This window comes from Leiobunum rupestre, chromosome 6 (assembly GCF_980474605.1).
Source record: "Leiobunum rupestre chromosome 6, qqLeiRupe1.1.hap1, whole genome shotgun sequence".
NCBI classification, from domain to species: domain Eukaryota; kingdom Metazoa; phylum Arthropoda; class Arachnida; order Opiliones; family Sclerosomatidae; genus Leiobunum; species Leiobunum rupestre.
In genome coordinates this window covers 6,972,656-6,984,394 of record NC_143389.1, presented here as the reverse complement: position 1 = coordinate 6,984,394, position 11,739 = coordinate 6,972,656, and the positions used below count along the sequence as shown (strand labels likewise).

General features: G+C 31.5%; 1 protein-coding gene across 1 annotated transcript; it reads left to right on the top strand.

Annotated features, from left to right (window-relative positions):
• The first annotated feature begins 2,036 nt into the window (after nt 1–2,036).
• LOC149939195 (uncharacterized) lies at nt 2,037–7,671 on the top strand. Its single transcript, XM_090179041.1, has 4 exons — nt 2,037–2,183; nt 2,259–2,313; nt 5,949–6,126; nt 7,506–7,671. Exons 1-4 carry the CDS (start codon nt 2,037–2,039, stop codon nt 7,669–7,671), a joined length of 546 nt encoding a protein of 181 aa, XP_090035167.1.
• The last annotated feature ends 4,068 nt before the right edge of the window (nt 7,672–11,739 follow it).

The window sequence follows — 11,739 nt, the reverse complement described above, 5'->3', positions numbered from 1 at the left end:
ACTTTAGGTTGCGGAAGTTGGAAATTAAGTTATGATTACATAAACAGAATTGTTTAACAGAATTGGTCAAAAGATGCAAATAAGGATTATTTCTTATAATGGTTCTATCGCAAACGTTTTAAGTTTCATTTACCAGAAAAGTTACAGAACAGTGGTGTAGTGGGAGTGGGGCAAAGGGGACATACCCCACCCGAAATGTTTGGTTTTATGAACAAAATATATATTAGTTTTAGTCAAATATAAATGTCAATTCATTCGCTAAAAGTGTGAAAAGTGGAAGGAAATGGAACGTTAAAGAGGGGTAAGAAGGGAAGGTTGATCGCCTTACCCCCGTCGCATGCAGAGAGCTAGACAAAATGTCACCGGCGTTTGATTCCATCACGTTGAGTGACGTAAATATTACCGAGCCAATGGAATACCGGGAATTTTCGATTTATTTTAATCGGCGGAGCGTACTGGGGGATACCAACGGGTGGATTGAGAGAAACGCTAAAAAACGTCTCGACATAGACATTCTCCCTAGATATAAATCAATACATTATTGGTTTGGGGTACCAAAATCCACTCTCGACCACTTTTAAAAAGTGGCATATCATGAAATAGCCCTATTTTCACAACCACTTGATGTTTTCTGCTATCAGTTCAGATTTTTTGATGATTTTGTTCCTAGTTTACATGTTTGAAATTTCATTAGAATCGGCTGAACCATGGTTACATGATTCGATTTCACGTGGAATGACCCCATTAATTTTGTGACGAGTAGAGATCGGATGTATAACAAGAGCGTGTAATCGGGATACTTAAGTATTTTCTGGTAATTCATTGTATATTCCATCGAAGATTGTTTTGAGGTTTATAGTTTCTCAAAGGTTACCATGGGCGCCCAGAGGGAGAGGGCAAACGGAACATGAGCTATATCCTGAAGTAAATATTTCCGAGAGAGCGAAGCGGGCGAGTTTACCATAGCAACCATACAAATTTATAACATTCCCCCTCCCCCCGTTGATAAATGTGAGCGGGCGCCACTGTAGGTTACAATTCTCATTTATACGTTAATTTAAAAAAATACTAATTTTCAAAATTTGAACTTTTAGTAGCATCGACGGCGGAATAGAGGGTGGGTTCAGGGGTACAATGTATTCCCCCTCACACATACACTGATCGTGTTTTCAAGTCTAAACGAACGCTTGTGATGCTTTTTTCGCGATAGTTTGTAGCCCCTTGGAAGAGCGAACATTACGCCACCACTGTTTAGTAGGTGTTTTGCTTGAGACAGCAGACCGGGAACTAGGTAGTTTTAACGAAAGTCTATATTATTCTTTAATAAGTTTGTCTCTTAGGGAAATATTTTACTATAAGCCATTCAAAGATTGACGTCATCACGATTTAAGCGCGTAAAGACAAATACTTTATGAGGCGCACTATTGGAAACCAAGCTTTACGAAAACACATCCGTTTGTAGTCTCTTTTTCCACTAGCTCTCAGTAAACCTTTTGAATGTGAAGAAAAAGAAGTGATACACTTTTGTATATACTATAAACTAACGAAAAGCTTGGTTTTCCATTGTAATAGAGTCCGACGCCGACGGATTTTGGAGCGGCGGCGGCGGCGTTACCGAGATTTGGACTAGTCGGCGGGGGCGCTAGTGTTTTTCCAGTGGCGGCGACGGCGGCGTTTATCGGCGTTACCTAAAATTATATTACACCCCAACAGCTATTTTTTAAATATATTCAACAATTCAAAATATTCCCAATTAAAATACGAATAATTATAATAATAATTATAATTTTAGTATAAAATATAAATACCAAACATTAATTATCACATTTGTTTACTGTTATTACTGTGTAGTCAAATACACCTAATATACCTGGTATATTAGGTGTATTTGACTACATCAATATAACAGTTAACATAATAATAATAATAATTGTTGAAACATTATTATTGTATTTTGTAAGTCATCAAGTTCAATTGAAATTTTAAAAGCATTCACTTGAGTTTATGGGAAGTTGGTATTGGATTAAAATCGGAAGATGAACGGCGACGCATCGAAAAAACGTCGGCGGCGGCAGCGCGGCGCACCGACAAAGAGTCATTTCGGCGGCGGCGCGTCGAAAAATGGTATAAAAACCGAGGAATGTCAGCCGAAGAAAACTTTCGATAATCAGGATTATGAAAAAGTATAGTTAGTAGCTAGAGCAAGGATGGGTAAGTCAAACTTAGTATATATGTATTCTTTTTAAATGAGTTTTTAGGGAAGCTTTCAAGCGTCTGCTTTTACTTCTACACGAGCTTCTACCGTTTACGCAAGTAAGTTATTTTATATTTTAGTTACGTTTTAATTATTATCTTTGATTATAAACTTAATTATAAATTTATACTAAATAATTAATTAAAAAATTAACTTTGAATTAAAATGATTTGTATTAATTATATTTTAATCTCGAACTCGGCCGGGTTGTCGATTGTAATTTAGCAATCGTTCGTGAACCAAGGCTTAAAAGATATAAATTGGTACTAGAACTAGATAAGTAAGTAGTCTGTAAAAATTAGAAACGGTTTTTGATTCTATCTGCAAACCCTATTTTTAAAACATGGTTATTAATCAAGCATATTTCATTAACAGAAATAGATACATCTAGGTTAACAAATTACGGTAGTTTATGCAGCGCATTCTCCAGAGAGGAACATGAAGGAAAAGTGTTTCACCATGGTTTAATATTATAACTTAATTAAGGGATCTTAAAATTCATTTTGCGCGTGGAAATACACCGCCATGTTAGGATATAAAAGCAGGTAAAAAAACCTGCTATACCTTACAATGTAAAGGTTCTGTCACGTGTAAAAACATAATTTTGAAATCGGTCAATTAGTAGTTTAAACTACGAATTAAGTTATCACATTAATGTGATAACTATTTTATACTTTATTTCGTAAATATTTACAAAGAATAGAGGTAATCCTTTAGGGAAGCCCCTGGAGGAAAGGTGTTTAAAATTGATGCCGCGTTGCCCAGCTGAATCGCGATCGCGATTTGTTGGAGAAGGAACCGAACCGAATGCAGCTCACCGGTGACGTCCTTTCAACGACGGCCAATGGCCTGAGCTAAATCTAAACCTTCTTGACCGAACGATAACTTAATTAGTAGTCTAATGCGATAACTTAATTAGTAGTCTAATTCGATAACTTAATTAGTAGTCTTATGCGATTACTTAATTAGTAGTTTAATGCGATTACTTAATTAGTAGTTTAATGCGATAACTTAATTAGTAGTTTAATGCGATAACTTAATTGGTAGTTTAATGCGATAACTTAATTGGTAGTTTAATGCGATAACTTAATTGGTAGTTTAATGCGATAACTTAATTGGTAGTTTCATGCGATAACTTAATTGGTAGTTTCATGCGATAACTTAATTGGTAGTTTCATGCGATAACTTAATTGGTAGTTTCATGCGATAACTTAATTGGTAGTTTCATGCGATAACTTAATTGGTAGTTTCACGCGATAACTTAATTAGCAGTTTCACGTCATAAATTAATTAGCAGTTTCACGTGATAACTTAATTAGCAAATTATGGTAGTTTATACAGCACATTCTCTAGAGAGGAACCTGATGGAAATGTTAGAAACCGAGTTATGATGTTTTTAAACTCCGGTAAAGGTATTGAATTTAAAATAAAAACACTGTTAGGTTAGACAAAATGCAGCACCCTAACAGTCTTCGGAAGCATGCATTTGTTCTCTCCTCCATCAAGGACTGGGACTCTCTCCCGGAACACCGGCCAAACCGCGTAAACTTCACACGTGAACTTCAGAAATATCTAGGCTAGCTCTAAACTGACCTTCTCTTTTACTCTGACGTGATGGGCATCGCCTTTTGTCGGAATTAAAATACTTTAGAGCTTTAGGCGTGCGATAACTTATACGATAACTTAATTAGTAGTTTTATACGATAATTTAATTAGTAGTTTTATACGATAATTTAATTAGTAGTTTTGTACGATAATTTAATTAGTAGTTTTATACGATAATTTAATTAGTAGTTTTATGCGATAATTTAATTAGTAGTTTTATGCGATAATTTAATTAGTAGTTTTATGCGATAATTTAATTAGTAGTTTTATGCGATAATTTAATTAGTAGTTTTATGCGATAATTTAATTAGTAGTTTTATGCGATAATTTAATTAGTAGTTTTATGCGATAATTTAATTAGTAGTTTTATGCGATAATTTAATTAGTAGTTTTATGCGATAATTTAATTAGTAGTTTTATGCGATAATTTAATTAGTAGTTTTATGCGATAATTTAATTAGTAGTTTTATGCGATAATTTAATTAGTAGTTTTATGCGATAATTTAATTAGTAGTTTTATGCGATAATTTAATTAGTAGTTTTATACGATAATTTAATTAGTAGTTTTATACGATAATTTAATTAGTAGTTTTATACGATAATTTAATTAGTAGTTTTATACGATAATTTAATTAGTAGTTTTATACGATAATTTAATTAGTAGTTTTATACGATAATTTAATTAGTAGTTTTATACGATAATTTAATTAGTAGTTTTATACGATAATTTAATTAGTAGTTTTATGCGATAATTTAATTAGTAGTTTTATGCGATAATTTAATTAGTAGTTTTATGCGATAATTTAATTAGTAGTTTTATGCGATAATTTAATTAGTAGTTTTATACGATAATTTAATTAGTAGTTTTATACGATAATTTAATTAGTAGTTTTATGCGATAATTTAATTAGTAGTTTTATGCGATAATTTAATTAGTAGTTTTATGCGATAATTTAATTAGTAGTTTTATGCGATAATTTAATTAGTAGTTTTATGCGATAATTTAATTAGTAGTTTTATGCGATAATTTAATTAGTAGTTTTATGCGATAATTAGTTTCATATGGCAACTTGATTAGTTTCCTATGATAACTTGATTAGTTTCCTATGATAACTTGATTAGTTTCCTATGATAACTTGATTAGTTTCCTATGATAACTTGATTAGTTTCCTATGATAACTTGATTAGTTTCCTATGATAACTTGATTAGTTTCCTATGATAACTTGATTAGTTTCCTATTATAACTTGATTAGTTTCCTATGATAACTTGATTAGTTTCCTATGATAACTTGATTAGTTTCCTATGATAACTTGATTAGTTTCCTATGATAATTTAGTTATTAATTTAACCATCTTGAGGTATGGAAAAATATTTGTAATCGACTATTACACAATAAAATATTTCAAATTCAGTGTAGTTTCAGAATGGTGTATGTTGGTCAAACAAAAAGAAATTTGAGATTCATAGTAAAGGAACATAAGGTTGATGTTGGTCTGAAGAGAAACCATAAAACAATTTTTTACTTTCACGTTAAAGAATGTAAAGATAGCTATGACTTTGACGACGTAGAAGTTCTAGCAGAAATTACAACTTCTGCTAAGTTAAATATACGAAAGTCGTTGGAAACCGAGAAACTTAAGAAAAATAATTTTGCAATTAATAGTGGAGAAGGCCCAAGTTCTTTCTTTGTTAAAAATTATTTAGATTGTCTATGTTAAAAAGCTTGTATCCCGTGTTGGTGGCAGCTCATTTGTAAAAACATCATTTGAACACCTGAAGATGACGCAAGCGCGTGTTGAAACATGTTGTGTGTGACATATTAAATATTTTAATGTGTAATAGTCTATTTAAAATATTTTCACCGTTATTATACCCAAGCAAAATGGTTTCTAGAATAACATTATATTAAGACAAACTGATTGAGCAGAAATCTGTGTAAGTGGAGAAAATCTTTTTTTTTTTAAATTCCACTTGCAGTATTTTTAAAAAATCCCTAATTTCTTCAAAATATATGAATTTATTCTTGATTAACAAGTGTACAATTACTTTTGACTTCAAGTATTCATATTCTTTTGTTTTAATTACAGAGATGTCAAAACGATGGAAAATTTATCCTTCAAAAGCTATGGCCTCGCAAAGTGAGGAAGTTTCTGAACACACTCATAGATCTTTGATGCCAAGGAAAAAGCAGTGTGTAAAAAGAACTGGATTAAATAAAAAAACCGAAGTGCCATCAGATCAGAGCCAATCATCTTTTTCACAAAAGTAATGTGCAAAACCATATGCTAAATTAGGTAGAATTATTCACTTAGTGTTTGTACGGAGATCTCTGACTTTTGTCGTCGACCCCGACAATCAGAAATTAAATCTAGGTTGACCATTTTTCGGGGTTTTTGTTTGAGGACGGTTGGTCCCTACTAAAAATGAAAGATCCTTCCCTCCATTTTTTCGTGAGTGATAATTGAATGCCTAAGAAATTGGGAAGAATACATTTTTTAAACTCAAACAGAAGAAGCTGGCAATTTTTAATTAGAGGGGAAAAAATCCTAATTTTCTATGTATTTAATAAAACACTATATGGCAACAGTGTTTCAATTTAGAAATTAATTTTTCTTTAGTTTCACGCAGTAATGGTATCTAACTATCTGGATTGTAAATTAAAAAATTAGCTATGGTTGCTTTTAGAAGGGCTGAAAGCTTAACAGGAAATTTTAAGGTGATTCTAAAAACAAAACGGTAACCAAATTCCCCTAAAAATTTAAAAATCAAATTACTGTGAAACCTGGTCTATAACTATTTCACAAAACGAATTGCATGCATCCTTCTGTCTTATACAGTTTTCTAATAAAGTTATCTGTATGAAATTGGAAAAATGTCAATTTTAAGCGGTACACCCATGTTTGAGATAGTTTAAAAAAATAATTAATCAAAAATCAGTGAGGCACATTTTATTTCACGTTTCAGAAAACAAAATGACTCTACCTTAATTTGAACACCTATAAATTGGATTATAAAATGACAAAATAAACCATTTTTGCAGGGTTTCGCCTTAACGTATTTGTGTGCTGCTTTATTTTTGTGATGTTTGGGTTCTCAAAACTTTTTTTTTAAGTGACATATTTATTTGACGGGTCTGAATGGATTCACTTTTTGAAATAATTTATCCTACTCACTATTCTTAAGCGGTAATAGTTAGTGTAGGGAGCTGTTGGCTCGCGTGGCATGAAGGGCTTGCCACCACTATCCTACGCATTGCAACCTGGCCACCGGAATTAATGGCTTTAAAAGTTGCTTGATGACTTAGGCCTAAGGTGGTGCCTTAGGTATTAGCTTAGCTGATAGCTGAGAAGTAAGAAGTGTAACACAGTATGTACCAAATCTATTTGGGAGATACAGTGTTACACTTCTTACAGTACTAGCTGCCTTTCTGCCAGTCATTTTTAATTAGTTTGAAATTAAAAAAAAACATTTATGAAAAAGTGCATGCGTTTCATGTAAGGGGGAGGCAGAAGAATTGTTTAGGCACAAATTTCTTGGAATTTTTGTTAATTTAGTTTAAGTAGCTCCCACGAAAGAATTGTTTGCGGTTTCCCCTATGTTGAGGCTGTGTTATTTAAAATAATAACTTTTGCACATTATTATAGGCTACACTCAAATATTGAACATGGAATGGATATGGATGAGAGAGTTGATGCATTGAATCAAGAAATTATTCAACCATGTTCTGATAACAGTGAAGTATTATATGTAAGAAAATTCAAATTTACTTTTATCAATTTCTTAGGCCAACTCCAACCACAAATTTGGTAACAAATATCTCCAAAACTATATTTTGTTCATTAAAAATAATTTGAAAGTCAGCTTTTTGGCCCCAAGCTACCCTTTAAACAAAATTTAAGAGGGTAGGGTAGACACCTCTGGTTGATTGGTAGATTATTTGTTTAACAAAATCAAACAAATTATGGCTGTTTAAACCATTTCTATGCAGATATATTTATTCTACAATAATACTGGGTCCAACACTGCACGAATCAGTAAATTTGTCAGCCACAGAAGCCCGCAACAATTTAGACTGGATGACCCTTTCCCAAAGAGCAAAATGCTATACTCTAAATATTATCCATAAAATATATCACCAAAATTACCCAAAGTATATCTTAGATATTTTCAAAACAACGTATGTTCAAAACTCTTGTCTATAATACAGGAGCCAGAGAGACTAACTTTAATGCTCAAAGCAAGATTAACAAATACAGCAATAAAAGTTTCAGAGTAAATGGAATTAGCCTCTGGAATTCCTTAGACAGAACCTTAAAAATGGAGAACTCTTTTAAGATTTTTAAAAATAGGTTGAAAAAACATTTTTGGAAATGAATATGTAATTTAATTTAATTTTAATTAACGGACTAGCACATTAAACAGTGTACACTGATGAGAATATCCAAATAAAGCTTTTATTATTATTATTAGTAAAACTTAGTTTAAGTAAGTCTTTCCACTTCATTGACCATCCGTAAAAAAGATTGGTCACGTAAGACAATTTTTGAGAGGCGAGTTAATTTGTTCATTTATTTGGCAATTGATTTTCTGCTATTTTTGTACTGCTCTTCGCAATATTCAGTGGAGTGATCATCTAAAAAATGAAAAAGATTACATGGATACCAAGTTTATTGAACACAAGAGGGGGTAAGTTAACAATTTTAGCTTAATTAAAAGCCAAAAGCAATACAATAAGCTGGCAAACTCAGTGAATGCAAACTGGGAAATTCATTTAATTTATTGGAGCTTCAGAATTTTGTCAAACTCTCATTTTATATTGAGCAGCGTGACACAAGCATTAAGGCTATATTACCAAAACATTATCCTCTACAATAAGCCCCTTTCTGGTAGGGATGCACCGATATATCAGCATATTTTTCTAATATCAGTATCAACCAATATCGGCTTAAACCAAAACCGATACCAATAAAATAAAAATATGTGATGACAGAAAAGCTTGGAGGGCACGCGCATGTTTCCATTAAATTGGTAGATGTAGTATCAGAGTTCTACATAATAATAAAATAAAAACTATGAAACCTTAAAACTTAGTTTCACATGCGCTCATTACTTATGTTATTTCAGCAAAGTCTCAGCGAAAACTTGACCTAACCAATTCTAAGCAAGCAATTGTTGTGGATCTTCGTGAAATTATAACTGGTCATGTTATATCATATCAGAGTAAGTTCTATAGGAAGCCTATAAAGTACTCTTTTTCGGAGAAACTCTCTATTTGGCCCAAAAATCAAGGGAAATACGTTAGGCCTACTCACTTTCGGTAACGTACGTTAAAACGCGTATAATTATACATAAGCCTTGCCTATTGAAAAATTATTAACCGGAAGTTTATCGCACAAAAATCATAGGTTTATAACGACGAGATAATTTCAACCCTAAACTATTCCTCTATTATATTTCCTTTGTATTATTTCCACGCTTTAAAACAAAGATTTTGGGTTAAAGACCGGATTTCAGTTTATTTCTCAGCAAGTACCTGTACCTCAACTTATCGTCTGCTTTACCTTAGCTTTACTCTTGGGGGGGGGGGGGGAAGCAAAGACTATATAACGCTTCGATTTGGAAGCAATGATGCAAGGGATAAACAAATTAAATAATTTAAGTGTTTGAAAATGTAAATTATTCGAAGCTAGTCTAAAGTATTTGACCACAATTAAAGTGCTAAAAATAATGTATTTGCATTTTTGAAGCAATATATAGGAAAAAACGAAACATGATCGTCCCATTATTAACACAATTTCCATTTACCGCTCTCCAAGCACTAAGAACCCTCTGAGCTACACTGTTTATAAAAAGTAAAATTAGTGGATAACGCAAAGTGGACCTCAGAGCGCTCTGAGATAATAAAATGGAATTACCTCTTTTTAAGAAAAGGTATTTAATTAAAGAAAACCGACAGGCGCCTACTTAAAGACTAGTTAAATATTATTTTATTAATTGAATCTTACATTTAAGCCATTCAAACTATATTTTAATAGCCTCCTTGGCGTTATCTTAAAACTAATCTTTAAGAGCGCCAAACTAGACTTATCATCATTTAATATCATCATATATCATTTATTATGAAATACTTGGTATAATATAATTATATTATCATAAAATTTTAAATTTAAATATAAAAATATAAAAAAATAATAATTATTAAATTTTTTTGTTTCAAAATAATTGATATTTATTTAATTTTGATATTAATTGAACATTTGATTAAAAATATTTGATTTTAGTTACTAATTTTGGAAAACAAACAATATTTATATTAATTATTCTAATTAAGTAACCTGGCATTAAAAGCTTACATTTATTGTATACTCGTAGCCTTTAACAGTATTGTTAAGTGATGGCATCGTCAGAACAAATTTCGAGAATCGTTTTCCAACATTTTCATACCGCACACATTTTCTATAGATTTCAAAGCTTTTGCGATAAAAATTTAGGTATGCTATGTAGACTTGTAATCTGGAATCACAGGCATAAGAAGTACTCCCGTCTTATGGGCTTGGCTATACTAGCAGATGAGTTTGACAAAGTAGGAAAATCTCGTATTTTAGCCTTTAAACAATAGTTAACCAATAAAAGTACAATTTTATTATTTTAAACTTCTAAGTATTTGTTTTTTTTTCCCGATAAAATAACGTTTTTGCTTGGAAATATGCATAAATATTAAAGTTTTTGATGTTTTTAACAGATTCCCAATTTAAAAGTTTGTTCGTACTGGGAAGCTTTTGCCAATCCATGGCCAACTTCGCGCTCTCGGCCAACCTTTTATGAATAGGAAGTTGTCGGTTTCCAAGACTTAGAAGTGTGAACAAGAATTGAAGAAATACCTAAAAAAGTGCGGGAGCTGGGAAAGCTAACAAATTGGATTCGTGGAAGTTGATGCAAATTGTGAATTTAGGATAACTCATTTAATAAGTAATTAATCAATTAATGAACTATCCTCTTTAGGATAATTTTTTTATGTGTAGTTATGTTTAATCTAATAGTGTTTAAAACCAAATTGCATAAATTTCGTTAACAATTAGTTAACTAATACAAGTACAATTTTATTATTTTAAACTTCTAAGTACTTGTTTTCCGAGCATACACCTTTTTTCTTTGAAAAAATACTTAAATATTAAAGTTTTTGACTATTTCGATGATTGTTTGAACAGTTTTTTCGCACTGGGAAGCTTCGTCACCCTATTTTAAAACTGTAATTGCACAAGGCTTAGAAACGCAAGGTGTGAATAAGAATTAATACCTAAAAAAGAGCGGTAAAGCTTAAAAATTGGAATCGTGGAAGTTCATGTTTAAGTTGATGCAAATTGTGAAATAAAGATAATTAATTTAATAAGTAATGAACTATTCGCCCTAGGATTTGTTGTTTTTTGTCTATATGGTCTAGCAAAAGAAATATCGTTTAATTATAGTTAGGAACTTGGATTCATTATTTAGTCCTAGTTCCTATAATTTATCTGAGATATAATTTCATATCCAAGATATTAGCATATTATCAATTAATTAGTCGAAGGTACTACAATTTTAAACTGATCAAGTAGCGAATTATGTGATTGTTATGAAGTGATAAATCAGTTAATTTTCTAATTTTAATACCTCCACAGATTTCTATTAGATGTATCTTGTACAAATATATATTAAAATATATTCTTATACTGCCAACCAAGAGATGTATAATATTTAGAAAGTTTTAAAACATACTGCAATAATCTGCAAAGCTAATTACTGGGGTAAGCTGTGGTTACAAATCATGTTGCCTGCTCTACTCAATGTTGGCCAAAAACATTTTTGAAAATATCAAGCCATTTATTCGTTTAGATTGGT

Coding starts and splice junctions, on each gene's coding strand:
- LOC149939195 (XM_090179041.1), top strand. CDS start 2,037: ATGAACGGCGACGCATCGAAAAAACGTCGGCGGCGGCAGCGCGGCGCA. Junction 2,184..2,258: donor ATAATCAGGATTATGAAAAA/GTATAGTTAGTA, acceptor ATGAGTTTTTAG/GGAAGCTTTCAAGCGTCTGC. Junction 6,127..7,505: donor CAATCATCTTTTTCACAAAA/GTAATGTGCAAA, acceptor ACATTATTATAG/GCTACACTCAAATATTGAAC.